The following is a 17,812-nucleotide window of genomic DNA, read 5'->3' on the forward strand; positions in this document are numbered from 1 at the left end:
ATCTTGCAGCAGTCCATAGGTCTAGAACAAAACCACAGTCCAGCCTATGCCAGGAGTGAACTCACCACCTGCCTTTCCTAGGCAGGGAATTCCTTGGGAAGACTTGTGGTCTTTATGCTTACTAGCCCAGGGGAGAATTCTCCCCCATAAACTTTTCCAGTAGCCATGAGCCTATGCAGACAATTATCATCCACGCTGGCTGGCAGCAAGCCTTGCGCAGCTTAGCAGTGTCTTGACAGGAGGACCTCTGCCTTCATCAGTTCTGAGCATGGAACTTACTGCCTACCCATGTGTTCCCTCCTTCCTGTAGCAGAGGAGACAGCGAAAGGTCATCAATCATGCCCTTCTTACGTCCACTATGAAAACAGATTATCAACAGAATGGGTTCTACTTCTTGATGGAAGAATGGTTCATTAATGAATGGCTCACATATTTTCATGCCTACCTTCTAGTTTTTAACCTTAGATTACAGAGCCACCTCTCTGTTTCCTTTTAGAGAAAGTTTTAGAATCATAGAATAGTTAGGGTTGGAAATGACCTTAAAGATCATCTATTTCCAACCCTCTTGCCCTGCCAAGTTTTACTCTATTCCTTTCCAGGTTGCATCTTCTCATACCATTAACAGAATCCAAAACATATATAACCATCTTTCCAACAGTAAATCCATTCCTTGGTAACTGAACTGCAGAGACTTTTCTTCTGCCTATAAGTGCCTACTCTTGTGGCCTCTTTCAAGTCCTAGTACCTTTGGAATTCTTGTGCACTAGTTGTCTGAGAGGAGTTCAGGAAAATGTTTTCCAAGGAATTTTTGTGAAAACAGAGCCCTGTGGCAAATACATCTCCTTCTGAATAGTTTTTATCAATTAGTGTTCTTCATCCAAAGTTTAAAGATCAAACAGGAACATTTTCACCCTGCCTTATATGAGATGTGACCACATATAAGAAGAGATCACAAGGTGTGTGTAGGTTTAGAAAAACACAAATAATCATAAGATAGTTTGGGTTGGAAGGAACATTTGTCATCTAGTCTGACTACCCAGAAGTAAATGAAGGGCTGAATTACCAGCTACCTCTGAAATTCACTAGGAATTGTTGAGATCTTAAGTGTTGGCCCTTCCTCTGCTCTATCATCGTATATGAAATTTGGCATCACAGAGCGACTCCTTGCAAACAGTGTTATAATCACATGTTTTGCTTTGTCCTGTGACTCTGCCAGGCTCTTCATCTGTCACCAGGCGTGCTGATGCAAAACATCAGTACTGTTCACAAGACTCTAAATAGGGCCTGTGTCTTTCTTTGCTCTCATTAGCAAGGAATTCCCCCCTCACACTATGAGACCTTGAAGTATTCTGACAGAGTTATTGAGGACCAGGCTGGGTCAACAACCAATTCAATTCTGTGGCTGATCAGGTGGCTGAAATGTCATTTACTGTCAGCATATAGAATAAAGAGAAACCCAGCATTAGAGAAAGTTGTTTCCTGTACCATGACAAGCAGAATGTGTCAGACCACAGGTGGCAAGGTCTGCAGGTTGTCCTGGAGAAATCAGCAACCGGAGCCATGACAGACCATCAAACCATAGCTTTAGACAGAATGCTGCTGCATCTTTTCTTTCATAATTTGTGCTAAGTGCCTCTCTAAATTTTAGGTTAAGCAGTTGTTGCTATAGTGATGGCCATTTAGAGTGAGAGAAGGCAGCGAGCATGTTCAGGATGTGAGGTTCTGGCTCTTTGCATAAAAATATACATGCATGTACGTACACTGCTGTGCAGCTTCACGAAAGGAGCCAAGAAAACAACTTACGCTACATCTGAGAGATGAACAGAGAACATAAAACAAAAAGTGGCTTGCTGCAGGTTGGAGGTGTTTGTTGCAGCACCCGAGTCTACAGGTAGTTAGGTTCACAATACAAATGAGCCTAGCTGGTGACTGATTTTTATTTAGTTACACACCTAGAAGTCACTCCCTCAGTCAGGATGAGGAATGTTTGCTGCTGCTTTTGTGGGCTACATCTATGCAGAAACAGGATAAAAATGGTTTGCAGAAGCTTATTTTTAATAAAAGCAAAAAAAAACAACAAAAAAAACTGACTGCTAGCTCTTTAGCAGGAAATGCTTATCAGCAATTTTATCCCAGTGTTTATACTAGTTTATTTGCCAGGGCAGTGACTGCTAAAAAGTCAATAAATAATATAGGTTTTCTATTATCTTATTTTAGGTCCTCTTCTAACTTTTGTCTGCACTCCTAGCGCTAGCATTTCTGGTGGTCACAGCAAGACTGGTTCAGAACTCGGCGGGTTTATTCCTGAGTTCATGACACCTCTCTGTGGGATGAGAAAACTATGAGTTTAAATACCTACAGCGAGAGGAAAACCATGCCCACATACCTGAGTGTATTTCTCTGGGGACTTTGGCAGAGTTTAGTTCTGCTCTGACTGAATTTGGCTAATAAGTGGAGTTAGATGTCACCTTGATCGGCAAATGCAAGCAATGCCTGAAATCAACTGCTTTGGGAATTCTCAGCCTGAGAGCATTTTAGGTCCCTGTAGCACTAACTGATGCAGAAGAGCAGGCATTTGGCATCACTGGCTGGGACTCAAATTCTTGCAAAGTCCCAGATTAGGCTGATTGTCAATGGCCTTTTTAGAGTCCATAAATTCACAACAGGGCATCCAAGTTTAAAAGATGCAGCTATAAACTTACTGTAGCATACCTTGTCCATCCATGAGCCCAGACAGGGTCATGGATCAGAATTAAACATTACTGGGTTCCTGTAAGAATATAGGATTTAAGTTTTGAAAATAATTTTAGGCCCACAAGAGACAAATGCATGTGAGTATTTTTTAAGTACAGCACTATATCGTGGCTTGTCTCTCAGAGAATAGACACTGCCAGCTCCCGTTCCCTGTCAGCAACATTACCTGCTTTTAAGGGCAAGCCAAGTGAATGGCCTCTGAGAGGCTGAGGATATTGTTTCCATCAAGGTCTCAGTGGTACTTTCTGGAAGAGGCAATGCAGTCTCATACCTTTCTTTGCTGAATAGAAAAAAAAAACCACAGATTGGATCTCTAAGTCAGCAAAACCCACAGCTTTCAGTAGTTTAGTGATTTACAACAGCTTCAAATCAAATTCAGTAAATTTTTTAGAACAATTCAGTTCCTGTAAAGAGTTGAGGGCAGCTTTTGTTTCCACTAAACTTCTGTGACACTTGTGATCAGAATTAGAAAGGCAATAAGCACAATTCACAATCAATTATGTTTTATTAATGTTTTTTTAATACACGCCACAGCCCAGTAATCATGAAGCTGTTCAACAGCGTTGTTCTAAAATCAGCTAATAGCAGGATGTAATTTGCAGCTGTCTCTGTTCACTTACAAAACACTTGCTCCGTTAATTGTGATTTCACACTCCGCTGAATGCTGTAGCCTGGAGGTAACATTCATGTGATGGAAGATTTACCAGTTTGGGCTCTGGTGGTGGGGGAAGGATCATTTTGAGAGAGGCCACTGATGTTACTTTTTTTAATCTTTTTATGCTAAGTGAAAAAAGAAACCCCAAATCAGCAGCAAAGATATACAACCCACCGCTATGCATTTCTTTCCTTTCTTTAAAAACTGGGGCGGTCTCTCCCTGTTTTGATCCCTTTCTGTTGTGTTGTGCTGCTATCAATAACACAACAAAACATATGACCAATAGGTGAGATCCTACGCATGTAATCATGCAACTGCCTTAATCACGTATTGTGGATGCTAGATGAACTAGTCTACCTAAAACAAGTGCCTAAGTTTTCATTAGAAAGTTTTTTTTGACCTTTGAAAGTCTCCAGAGACACCTTCTGTCTTTCTTAAATCAGAAAAGGCAGGAGATTGTCCTGGGAAAGATCAAAGGTGCCTAAAATGCTGCTGTATGTTAAGTATGCAAGTTATGCAGAATGAATCTCATCAGTAAATGGTTGGTGGAGATGAGACAGAGTTCAGTGCTGAACAGCCATGGGCAAGGCAACAGCCGCGGCTCTGAAGCTCTTCCGGTGTGAGGAATATGTCAAGGTGAGAAATATTGCCTTGCTTGACAAATGATAGAAATCATCTTAACCTGGAAAATTCCCAGCTGAGGGTTTTGTACTGCTATGATAAGCCGGGAGATACAGCTCAGACCAGACAGGGGTGGGACCACCAACCTGCAAAGGCTTTTATTTGACTTATGACTAAGTGCATGGGAGGCAACAAGGACCCATGGAGGGGACTGTCCTGATCGGTTATGTGGAGGGGCACTGAGACAAGTTTGAATGCCAGTATCTGGGGCTCCGAGCCAGTATTAGGTCCCATCTGAACAGATGGAGTGACAACAGAAGTAATACCATGTACAGATAGAGAAGAGAAAGCACGCACACTTACCTCCTTTGTAAGGCCTGTGTGACTCTAAGGCTGGTGGTGCTGGCAGCAGGATTGAATCTCAGCAGAAGCAATAGAAAGAAAGAACTCTGTCCTCCACATACACAGAGGCTCAGCCATATCTTGGTCCTGTAGCTGTGATGTGAGGGAAAAGTCTTGGCAGAGGAGTGATGAGAGTGGAAACTGGCAGCTCACAACAGTGCCACTCAGAGGGAATCAAGAACTCACAGGCAGAGCACCTCAGCTGGAGCAGGGGCAGAAGCTCACAGAGAGATCTAAGCCCAAGAAAAAACCCTTCAGAAGTTGCAGAGAGCTGAAGAGTGATTATAAGCATGAGAGTGAAGTGAGCTCCACCAGTACAGAAAAAAAAATAGTTGCTTAAAAATCAATAAGGAAAGGATAAATACTTGTTCAAAGACTAAATGCACAGGTAGTGCTTGGGGGCTGTACTTGGGTTGCTGTTCACTTCACTTTGCTAAGCTTCGCTTGCGTTAAGCACAAGTGTTAAAACTCCTCTTAGCTAAAAGTTGCACATCAGGACATGATGCTGAAAATGTCACAGTTCACTTTGTTCATGACCCCTCTACATTTATGCCATTACCTTGTTCACCCAGGCTTTGACACTGTTGACCTTAGCATGGTAATGGTGTTCTTGCACCATCTACCTTGAGTAATTGCCGTGACACCCACAGGTCACAGGAGCCAGCTGCTCCTTTGTCCCTAAAGTCTTTATACTCTCACTTTTCCTCTTCCATGTCTTTCTTGGACCACACAGTGAGACCGAGACTAAAGTCAACTAACACACAATCAATGAGCAGACAGCATTGTCTGTTTGTTGCTGTGTCTGCTGGTGTGCTTTCAGCTGTCACAAATGCCTGGAAGAAATAAGCAGATGGATAAAAAGCAGTAGGATTCAGCTCAGTCCAAAAAAGACAGACGGGAAAATGGTGGGACTTTCAAAGGTCTAACCCTGCATTACATCAAGATCATTACACCACAAATTGTCCAGATGGTGCAAAGCCCCAGGCTCGTGGCTGGACTTCTCAATACACTTGAACATACTTATTGTCAAAGTATGGAAGAAAGTCTAATGAGTTAGAAGGCTGTGCAGCCTGACCCAGATCTCTAGCTCTGGTGGTCTGCTCATTTCTGCTCTCCCTTTTGATATCAAACTTATTACAGAAGGATTCAGTCAATGCCAAATGAACTCATTCGATATTACAAGTAGCAAAGTCTCATATTTCCACACCACATTAGTGTCCGGTAATCTCCAGGGGGTTCTTGTTCCTTACTAAGCAAATTAATAGGTCTTGTTCTACTCTATGGAGTCCTTTAATGTCTAGAAACTTCAAGAGTACCACACCAGAGACATCTATTTTCCTCTGTGATTACTATCTTAAATTCTCTTTTTTGAAACAAGATTAATATATCATAGACCTCTGAGGAAAGGGCTGGGCATCTGTTGTATGTCCACACTGTAGAAAACAGAAAGCATCCCTTGTTGATGCCAACACAATACAGATAGTAATTAAGCGTTCTGGTTATATTTCTTCTCATTGTAAAGTAACAGAGCATATGTTTGTATTTAAAGAGGAGTGTTCTCCTTCTACACTGGCATATTATTCCTTGCTTTATATGTCATTCCTTACTTTGAAATTTTTAGGGCTTTTCAAATTCTTCTACAGTATGCTAGGCATGGTGTGAACTTGTACAGCTTGTACTCTCATGCTGCTAGCAGTGGTAATTGTATTAATTAATGACTTTCATGTATGGATTTTCGAGTCGAAATGAAACTCACAAAACTATCCAGCTGTAAAGTCATTTTTTCCTGAGGAAAAGAAAAAAAAAATCTGAGATATAACAGCCAGCAACTGAAATTTAAAGCATTTTGATTCATTTTCAGAAAATTTACGTCAGCACCTGATTAAGATTTCATGAAGGAAATTTCTCCATTTCCATGAAAGAAACTTACTTGTTTTCTCCACCTCACCCTATTTTCTGCAACTTTTTCTTCTTTTTTAGCTTCCTGATTTTAGCTATCAGATTTCAGCCAGACAGAATCAGGATGTGAGCAACTTGTGTACCTGGCACATATCTGTCACCATAAGGCTTAGGTTCCTTTTCAAACATTTCTCTTCCAGAGGTGATGGCCTCTCTAATTATAATTCGTAAGGACACTCAAGCTTGTCCATCACTTTTTTCAAATGAAGTGAGACATCTTATGTTTCAGTGCAGATCTCACCAAGCATTAAGCTCACGTTCTGGTAGAGCACATATAAATGTGCCAAATGTGTTAGATAAGCAGTGCTGCTGTGCCCGTTATCGATGATCTCTGAGAGGAAGAAAACATGGCATTTAACTTGTTGTGTCAGTCTTGAAAGATGCACCAGAATTTTGAGCCAAAATTGTAATTGTTATAGAAATCTGCTTCCGTGGGATAAGATTTGTAGGTCATAGATTTGTAGGGGGTGTCCTCAGAGACAGATATATTGATGGATCTATTGACTTCAATGCTGTGATGTACAACAAGAGTACATACGTGGGCAATCTCCCCTGTCACCTTCCACTGAGCACACTTTTCCTCCAAAGGAAGTTTACTAAGGGTAGTGGTGATACCAAGTAGACATATGGCCCCAGGCACCACAACATCACATTATAGTCCTGAATAATACAGTAAAAATACATGGCTACCAAGAGGGAGGCAGCCAAAATAAAGCTAAACATAATACTCTGCAGCACCACATCAACTCTTGTTGCACCTTTTCTCAGGAAGGTAGGTAAACAGAGGAGCCCTGCAAAATACTGCAAAGGGAAACAAATGTGGGGGAGTTTAGGACATAGAATATGGTAGGGATGAGGGGAAATCCCTCCAGAGTTTCAGCCCAGTCATGTAGATTGTCCTTTTTACTAGTTAATGGTGTTGAAAAATAGCTAGGACATTTGAGGTGTCTGAGCTCTCAGTAAAGAGTCTTATTCCATCCTTAGTGTTATAAATGGAAAATTGGAAAGTTTACAACTGTAAGGTAGAAGGCATCAGCAAAACTGTCACTCATGTAATAATGATCACACTCCATACACAAATCATTTGGTTAAATGAAAAATTCAGCTGCACTTCTTGGAGTTCAACACTAGAAAAAGAGACTGACAAGAGACTTATTACAAGAGTGTAATAAGAATTCACCCCTGAACTGGTAGCACAAGTGGAACTACTCTATGATCTGCAAACAGAAAGTCTGCAGAAGGCTAGGCCTGTGATGTGAATATAGCTTTGGGACAAAGCCACGAAACACAGATTTAGTTTCAGAATTGTATCAACGGGATATTGAATGTGGAAAACCCAGACGTCCTCTTTCTCATTCTAGTTGCTTTCACAGAAACAAGAATCTGCACATCCTTAGTAAATAAGCAAAGTTACACAAAAAAAAAAAAAAAAAAAAAAAAAAGATTTAGGCAATCAGCTTTTTACAGGCACAGAAATAGTCCACCAAAATTGACTGTTCAGTTGTGTCAGAGGCAAAGGTATTTTCAATAAGAGTAGCACAGCTTTCATTTAATACCAGTGAGTGGAGTTGCTTTTACTAAGGGGAAGTGCCAACAGTGTCCCCCAAGAACAAATGTATCTCCCTCCTGTGGATCTTTGCTGGTGGAAAGAGAAGAGGCTCCAGACAACCAAGTCAAGGTGTTTCTTAAGGTGAGTGCTGCTGGCTGAAGTTCACATAAGTAAGGGCTGGCAGAAGTCTTCTGAACCAGGCATGGAAACCTTCTTCCTTTTGCCTGTTTGGATTTTTTTCATTTCAATATTTGGATCTTCTTCTTCTGCAGCCAGGCTCTACACCTATTTCCATAAAAGATGCAAAACCTCTAGGGCTGAGAGTTTACATAATTTTAATGTTAACAGAAAACATTGTATGATATAACCCTGTAGCTGGAGTTCAAACATTAAATACAAACGAAAAGTGAAAGAATTGGTTTTGAAACATCCTAAAAACATGTTTTTAGTAGAAGAGGGTACTTCAAAGCCAAATCGGTGTGGTTAGTGTAGTGAAATCACTTTGGGTGAAAAATTACAAACCTCAACTCTGTGGTGCTGCCTTCACTACAGTTAGGGGGGAAATATGGACTGTATTAGCCTGGAATAGGTGAAAAATGTTTATATATATAGTTGTGAGTTATGCAAGCTGCTGAGAAATGATGTGGGAGTTGCATGCCAGCAAGAACAGGAGAGAAACTGAGTTGTTAGCCCATCTTTGTGAGCTGCTTTAAAATAACCTCTCTTCTTCATATCAAGCTGTCTGTTCAGTGTCACCATAGAGATGCTGCTCACTGGCCACTCAAATCTGCCTGCCAGCTTCCTTCAGAACTCCCACTGCCAAGAAGTTGTTGCTCCCGGAAACATCCCCTCCCTCACAGCCCAAAAGGGAAACCTGCCCTGAAAAACCAACCTTCACATTAATACCTCTACTCACAACCAGCGCACGGCACCCATGGTCCTCGGCAGGACGCTGCAGTGCCAGTACATGGGTGGCAGTACACAGTCTACAGAAGGAGAGAAGTACATTTGCTGCCCAAAGCTGTGTTCTTGGTAACTGTCCCCCATTTATAAACAAAGGATCTGAACACCTAAGATAAGGTGATGTTGGTTTCGTGGAAAACAGCACTCTGCATGCATTGTAGTTCTCTACAATTTCAAAGACTCTGTGAAAAGCTCAGGTTCACAAAAAATGCCAAGTGAAGAGGCTAAGACGGTGTGAGTGGATGTCCCTCATCCATGGGCACCCCTTGCCAGCAGTGTGCACCCACAGAGAGCAGAAACTCAGGGCTGAATCAGGTGGGGTTCTCACCATCTTCTGTCTTCATACACCTGAATGCCTTCAGACCAATACTCTCAACACAAAGTGGCAAAGCAGAGAAATCATCATGCCTTTTCCGGCCCCCTCACCTTCTCCAGTTGCTTCTAGACTTCTGCTGGGACTGATCCTCTGCTGCTCCATAACTGATTTTGATTTCCCTCAGTAGGGGCACTGTAACAAGAGTGATAAAATATAGAAGTCCTTTGCATTCTTTGCAGGGAAAATCAGTTTTCTCTATAGCATCATTCATTTTACATATAGACTCTTTATGTGTAACATCAAAATATTTTTCTGTACCTTTTCAGCCTTTATTGATGATGTATCACAGACTCATAAATCCCTGAGATATAGGTATGAGGCTAGGTTGACAGAGATGGCATTTGCAGAAAACAGCAGCTATGGAGGAGTCAGGGGGATAAGAACAGTCTCTTTGCTGCCTTGCTGTTCAGGGTAAATCCAATGGGTCTCTAGGCATGTCCCATGTAGGTTTTAGAAAAGCTTGTAGAGGATCCTGTTGCAAACCTTTTCTTTGGCAAAATTAGTTGTTCCTGCTAGTGTTGAAGGGCTATTGAAAACAAATTGGTTTTCATATGACCTTATAGAAGACCCATATAAAAGCTAGAAGGAGCGAAGGGAAACGGGATATTTACCATTAAGGTATCAGAGAAGCACTAGAAAAGATCAAGGTGTGATCTTTAGCTGTGCTGATGACAAATCATTTAGGATTGGGCTTGGAAGAGAGGCACCAGCTTGCTTAGGAAGTTCTTCAACATCGCTATTTCAGTGGGAACCAGGGGGTGTAGGGCACAGTTGAAAGCTTGTTCTTCGACTCCTGAAGGAAAGCAGAGACCTTTTCAAAGTCTGATAGAGATTGTGAGTAACAAGCAAATAAAAATATGAGCTTAGGCTCTTCTGAGAATCTCATTTCATCTTTCTATGCTTTTTTTTTTTTTTTCACAGAATGTAAAACAGGGAAAATAAATATTTTACTGGTGTTGTAAGGATAAATGTATGAATATTTGCTGAGACACAGTCGTGATAGAAGTGATAGAAATAAACAGGATGGATATTGCAGGAAAAAGAAATCCCAGATCGTGTTGTTTTACCTGGTTTAATTCTAAAGGTGTATTAATGATGAGAACAATAGAGGTCACTCCAGCTGCATTATTAACCACTGAGGTATTTATGTGACATATGTCACCTTTTTTGCTTGATAATTATTTGTAATGGGATAGCACCACCGTTTTATAAGCCCTGTATACACTTGAACAATATTTGGTAAATTACAGTACTAAGCCTGACACAGAAAGTATCTCTGAATGTAGTTGCTTCATTACTCCTCCTAACATTACCAGAAAATATATTTTCTGGACCTGCCTAATAAACCACAGATGATCATCAAACTAGCTTATTTATAGACCAGTGAAAGATGATGAAATTTGCTTTCTATCGACATTTCACTTATTTCTGAATGGAAAATTCTGCTGAGACAACCTGCAGTTCAGAATAAGCAGGTTACTAGGATTGCAGAGAAAGACCTTTAACAGTACATCTGACACATTACTGATTTATGAGAGAACAAGGTTGGACTAAATATGAATAAAAAGCTATCCTTTCACACAATTTGGTACAGCAACATTGAAATTGTACCAGGATAAACAACTGCCTTGCAATAAGCATGCTCATCCATAATTCAGTGCTATATTTTAATTGTTGCTTATTCCAGTTTCTTTGTGTTAAGTGTTTCTAAATTATAAATAACCCTGCAACTCTAATAATAATACACGCTGTGTTAAGGAAAAGGTAAGTACAGGAATAAATTATTAAAGTGTTCTATTTAAATATTGCCACAACTGATTTATCTGAGGATTTGGAGATCAAAGTAGCCACTGTCATATTTGAAGAGATATTGACAAGGAGTCTATGGACGAATCATGAATCTGTGTTCCATGAATAGACTTTCCATATGTGTATTTCTTAACAAATTTGTTGCAAAATGGTCTTCACTCTAAGGCTTGTTTTTCCTCCTTTTAAGGTCATTGGCAAACTGTCTTGACCTCAATGAGAACAAAATCATATCCTACGTACATTACTGCTCCGTTCTCCCCTTGATCTGAGCACTGAACTGTGACTAACATTAAAGAGAGCAAGTCCAGCCGTAAGCATTTTCATGCCCTAAGCAAGCACTGAGTACAAGACTCCTCCTTGTCATGTTTCTTCTTTTGCTCTTTCATCTCGCCTTTATTTATTTATTTATTTACTTAATTCGCTTGCAAGAGAATCTTTTGTGCCTTAAGGAGGGATGTTTTTGTGATTAAGACATTTGATGGATAACCAAGTTCAACTTCCAGGCCTTCTACACAATAGTTATCCTTGGAACGTCACTTAGTAAAATGCCTTGCAGAATTGCAGTGCTAATAGCTAAATGGACCACCGACCGCTCTCTTTTCGTGATGTCCACCAGCATAAAATAGCTGAAACATAGTGACCACATTCAAATAGTTTATGGGAGATCTATGGTCTCTGCTTGTCCATGAATCATGCCCAACACTGTTTAGAAGACCGCTAGTTGGCCTGAGTCAAAACTGTCCCAGGGAGCATGTTAGCAGTTAAATGGCATGACATGTTCTTGATTGCTTTTCTATTATGACACAGCTTTCAGCTCCCACCTGGTAAAACAGGGCTTCTCCTGTTTCAAACATTTGTCACAGGACAAAAAGAGAGTTAAAGTTCCAAGGGTTTTCTCCCATCCTCTCATTGCCTGCAGCAGGTGAGTAGGCTAGTAAAAGAAGGCAGAATAGGTGGACTTCAACGAGAGACTTTGGATCTGATGATTTTTCACAGCATTCTGCTGCAGAAACTGTCAGCCTCTGGCCTGGACAGGCGCACACTCTCCTGGGTTGAAAACTGGTTGGATGGCCGGGCCCAGAGAGTGGTGGTCAATGGAGTTAACTCCAGCTGGAGGCCAGTCACAAGTGGAGTTCCTCAGGGCTCAGTACTGGGTCCAGCTCTGTTCAATGTCTTTATCAATGACCTGGATGAAGGCATCGAGTGCACCCTTAGCAAGTTTGCAGATGACACTAAGCTGGGAGGAAGTGTCGATCTGCTGGAGGGTAGGGAGGCTCTGCAAAGGGATCTGAACAGGCTGGACTGCTGGGCTGAGACCAATGGGATGAGGTTTAACAAGGCCAAATGCCGGGTCCTGCACTTGGGGCACAACAACCCTATGCAGCGCTACAGACTGGGGGAAGAATGGCTGGAGAGCTGCACGGAAGAGAAGGACCTGGGGGTGCTGGTTGACAGCCGACTGAACATGAGCCAGCAGTGTGCCCAGGTGGCCAAGAAGGCCAACGGCATCTTGGCTTGTATCAGAAATGGGGTCACCAGCAGGTCCAGGGAGGTTATTCTCCCTCTGTACTCGGCACTGGTGAGACCGCACCTCGAGTACTGTGTTCAGTTCTGAGCCCCTCACCACAAGAAGGATGTTGAGGCTCTGGAGCGTGTCCAGAGAAGAGCAACAAAGCTGGTGAGGGGGCTGGAGAACAAGTCTTATGAGGAGCGGCTGAGAGAGCTGGGGTTGTTTAGCCTTGAGAAGAGGAGGCTGAGGGGAGACCTTATTACTCTCTACAACTACCTGAAAGGAGGTTGTGGAGAGGAGGGAGCTGGGCTCTTCTCCCAAGTGACAGGGGACAGGACTAGAGGGAATGGCCTGAAGCTCCGTCAGGGGAGGTTCAGGTTGGATATCAGAAAAAAATTCTTCACAGTAAGAGTCATTGGGCACTGGAACAGGCTGCCCACGGAGGTGGTCGAGTCGCCTTCCCTGGAGGTGTTTAAGGAACGGATGGATGAAGTGCTTAGGGAGATGGTTTAGGGAGTGTTAGGAATGGTTGGACTCGATGATCCAATGGGTCCTTTCCAACCTTGTGATTCTGTGATTCTGTGATTCTGTGATTCTGTGAAGGCCAGATGCTGAGTTCAGCAAAAATTAACAGCAAGGAGATAACACTGTGACAGTCCTGTAACTGAAGGCATAGTAAATAGAGTGAGATTAACACAAGAAAAATAAAAAGAGTAAATGTATTAAGGGAAGGCTGGAAGCACTGGAGACAGAGCAAATGAAAATATGGAACACTGAGTCCAGAAGAGAGAATGGAATAAGAGAGGATGGTATGAGAAAAATGTCAGAAGTGGTCTCTGTCCTTGCAAAATGTGAAACATTGTTGAGCAGTGGTCGACATGAGATATATCAGCCCATATATCTGCAGTATCTGTGCATAGTTTTCATAAAAAATGCTTAGCCTGCAATCAGTTATGAAGCAAATGGAATAAGGAGGTCTATGTGAACACAAGGCAAATGGGTTTCTCCTTTTTATGCTATCCAACAATCCCTTAACATGATTGTTCTATGTTTTATTAATAAAAGTTTTGTAACAGCTCACTTCTCCATTTGCCTTTTCTAATTCCTTACTTCTCTTCTTTAGAGGTCCAGTGGAAAGACTTGTTGGCTTGTTCTTCACTGACTTGTGGAACAGAACTTCAAATTTAGCAATGGATCAGAAGGATTGAAGAGCACTTTTGCTCCCATCAATGTTTCTTACAGCTGCTAAAACAGGACCAATGAAGATGTTCACCAGACTCCAAGTCCTTGCGTTAGCTTTATTTTCCAAAGGAGTTTTCCTTTCCCTAAGTGACCACAGCTTTGTGAGGAAGGAAATTAAGATAGAAGGAGATCTGGTCTTAGGAGGCTTATTCCCAATCAACGAAAAAGGTACTGGGATAGAAGAATGTGGGAGAATCAATGAAGACCGAGGCATCCAACGCTTGGAGGCCATGTTGTTTGCCATTGATGAAATCAACAGAGACAACTACTTGCTGCCCGGGATTAAGCTTGGAGTTCATATCTTGGACACGTGCTCCAGGGATACGTATGCCTTAGAACAGTCTTTGGAGTTCGTCAGGGCATCTTTGACTAAAGTGGATGAAACAGAGTATATGTGTCCTGATGGTTCATATGCCATTCAAGAGAATTTACCATTACTCATTGCAGGAGTCATAGGTGGTTCCTATAGCAGCGTCTCCATACAGGTAAGTCACAGGAGACCCATCAAGTGATAATCATTTGTCTGCAATTCCTCTTTAAAACACTTGTTGTAATTTAAACCTCTGGCAGTTGTCTACTTCCTCTAATGACGGTATGTCTTGAGAGTATCTAAAGTTTCCAGAACTCTTAGTATTTGTTCTAAAACTTGGATTTTATGAGACTTTAAAATGAAAGAAGGAATCCTTATGTTACTTTCAGGTTAAAATAAAGTTAAAATGGGATCATGTCATTTAAGTCAGAAACTTAAATTGCACCTGACCAAAAATGTGCAAGTTTTTGGTGTCTAATTATCACACAGAAGCCAATGAACATTAATCTCTGACTTAAGTGAATGAGGTCTCAAATATCCCATGCAGGCAGTAAAATTTCTGAATGGATGCTAAATTTGCTGTCTTTCCTTCTACTTCCATATATAGTTCATACTAAGATAGTTTTTTTGCCAGGAAATGTTGCCAGGCAGAGTGCAATGTAAGCACTGTCAGAAGTCCAGCACAGAAGATAAATGTCCTCAGTATATCTTACTTCTTTCTTCAGGCAAGTTGTAATTGCAGCTTTTGGTTTTAAAATATTAGTTCCAAATAGGGTCTCAGTAGGGTGTTAGAGTGTAACGACTTGCAGAGGTGTAAAGTTTCAGGCGGGTTAAATGCTCCATATATCCTCCCAAATATGGTTTTATTGCATGCTTGGTTTCATTTACAAAAGGGATAAACATAATGTTGATTTCTTTTGGTCTTGGCTTCCTTTTTTTTTATAAATTCATCGTAAAACTTTAAGTCCTTGGCATTTTTTTCCATTAAATGGTTGTGAAGAACACATCTGTGCTCTTTTTTAGCAGAATTTCTGTATTTCTTCTCTCTGTAGTAGGTACTCCTGTGACAGTGCAACCTCAGAGGTTCTGAAGTTCCCCACCACTGTGAGTGTGCACTATCCACAAGAAAAAGTGCACCCTAACTTCACTGAATCTGCCATATTTACATATATGTCATTAATTTGGGTTAAATTAAATAAGCCAGTCCACATTACTTATAACCAAAAGTGAGTGGTGTCTTAAACCCAGATTCAGGTAGACTAAGACCCTGCACCTAGTATTTCTAATGGTGAGCACGAGGCCTTAACAGCACTGGACATGACTGAAACAGGCCACTGAACTTCTATGAGAGCTATGATTTTCCCAGACAGAGCATAACCTCTAATTACCACATCAGTATTAAAGGAGAAAAATTTCCTTCTGTATTACAGACCATCACAGCAGTGAGAGAAAACTCAAGGAACTTTATTTACCTGTTTCATGAAGAGGTCAAGAGTTCATCCAATGCTCATTTCAGTCACAATTATGTTGTGGAACTGGCTCCTGCCTGTGCTGAGGCATTAAATCCCATCAGCTCTGGAGCAAGGCCAGTGTTCGTTAGTTATGCATGAGCAGAGAAGAAGCATTTCAAACCAATTTTATTCTTTTTTGTGTTCCAATGTGTGGCTTGTTTGCGTATTCATAGTAGGGACTACATGGTCAAATGTCTACCCATATCACAAGAGAATAATTTCTGCCTGAAGAATCTCAATCATCTCTCGTACTAGAATTGGGTTTGTCCCACTGTGGACCATCTAGTGCAGCAGAGGTTTTCACCAGTTACCTGGGTCTGATCACTTAGAACAAGTTCCAGGGCTGAAAAACAAACATCTCAATAAGAGAAATGATAGCTACAAAGGCTTAGGCAACACAGATTGTTAAGGAAATCATTATTCATTGCCTCTTTCAATCACACGAAGGGTACACTGAGTGAAACTAGCAAATGGCAGGTTGTTGTGGATGCTATAATCTAAATGAGCTCAAGAGGTGACCTAGAGGTGACTAGAAAAAAATTAGCAGATTTTGTATAGATATCACCTCTGTCTCAGCAGTTCCCAGGGCTGCAAGTACCTCAAGGCTGGTAACATAATTTGCAACATCATCTGCTTTCCCTGTCCCACTAGTGGAGAGGTGGCAGTAGTTTCGCTGTACCTTTGGTCTAGTCGTTGTGGTCAGTCTCTTTCTCAGTTCACTGTGAATTCAAATGTGTCCAAAGGACATGAAGTGGCCTAAAAGGCACATCCATAAGAGTAGTTACAGCTGAGGAAAAAGAACAGATATTTCCTTCCCTTTGAGAAACCCTGAGGCAGGCACATCATGCTCCAAAAACGCCCTAGGGTCTCTTCCACAACATCTGTCAATCCGTCCCTTTGAAGCCAGTCTCTGGTGATCACTGACGTAAGATTAAATCCATGTCTGAGGCAGCACATTGGATGCAGTACATGCTGATTATTCACAATATATACTAATGCTTTAAATTCCAAAAGCCTGGGTATGGAGCAGCTGTCACATGAAAATACAAAGTCCTGACGAGAAACTTTCTCATTCGGTACACATGAAAAATGACATTATAACTGTATGAATATTGGTGCATGGCCCAGTTTTCAAAATTTGTGAGAGATGATCATACAATAGTTATATCTAATATTACTCTATACAGCTTTCCTATAGTTAACAATAGTTGTTCAAACATAAGATCTTTCTTACACCGTTCTACAGAAAAATAAATAGGTTCACGAATCATTCAATGCGTCATCAAGCATTTTCCATGTAGAAAAAAAGTATTCGGTTGATTTCTCACCCTTGACATAAATTGTGTTGGCCTTTCCTAAGTGTCTCTTTTCTAACTTTCCTCTGGATTTCAAACTATTTAGAAAAGATGTAATTCACTCCTACTGCTTATCTTGCTAAGATAGACATTCATGACTTCTGTTTCAAAAGAAAATCCCTGACAAGAACAGTAGATGCTGCAAAATCAAGCCTGAAAGTGTAAGGTCTTCAAAGCATTAAAACCACGTGTTTTGGTGCCATGCTAGAAGAAGAGACTACTAAATCTCAGAGACAGTCACCTGTACAGAGTAACTCCAATAGCAATGGCACAACTGCTGAACATCAAACCCGTTCAGAAGATACGTGTGCAAGGCTGAGCATCCCCGTTCCGGCTGTTTTAAACAGCACTTGGGTGCTGGTGCTGGCTGTTTGCAGATGTAGCCCTGTCAAGCATTTCTCTTGTGCCTCAGCTATGTAAACATCATAAAGTCCACATAGCAGTTTCTTAGCCTTAAAATAAACCATACTGAGCTCTTCAAACAAGAAATTATTTCTCCTTTTGTTTTTTTTTTTCCTCCTGTGAATTTGCCATTTTATTTCAATATCTTTTCTTCCCCTCCTTTCACTCTCCCTCTCCAGGTTTTTTGTCTGGACAGCTGTCTGCCAAATCACTTCATGATACTCCTGCTGACAGATTTCTGCTTCTTTCATTATCCTTCCACCAAGGAAAAAAGAATTTGCTGGTAAATCAGCAATGAACACCTTTCCTACTGAGTCAGTATGCGCGATAGGCATTTTTTGCAAAGAGTGAAAAGAACAAGAGAATGCAGAATGCTTAATTATTTTCTGGTCAG

At 41.2% G+C, this 17,812-nt stretch overlaps 1 protein-coding gene across 6 annotated transcripts in view; it reads left to right on the plus strand.

Annotated features, from left to right (window-relative positions):
- The window catches only part of GRM3 (glutamate metabotropic receptor 3), a 113,004-nt gene that overhangs the window by 53,310 nt on the left and 41,882 nt on the right, over positions 1-17,812 (plus strand). For all 6 annotated transcript variants that reach the window (XM_054063092.1, XM_054063118.1, XM_054063081.1 and 3 more), the window contains one exon: positions 13,722-14,325. In XM_054063092.1, coding sequence (XP_053919067.1) covers positions 13,828-14,325 — 498 coding nt within the window. In that variant the 5' untranslated portion in view covers positions 13,722-13,827. The remainder of the gene's footprint in view (positions 1-13,721; positions 14,326-17,812) is intronic.

The sequence above is a fragment of the Cuculus canorus genome, chromosome 1, assembly GCF_017976375.1.
Source record: "Cuculus canorus isolate bCucCan1 chromosome 1, bCucCan1.pri, whole genome shotgun sequence".
Classification (NCBI taxonomy): Eukaryota; Metazoa; Chordata; class Aves; order Cuculiformes; family Cuculidae; genus Cuculus; species Cuculus canorus.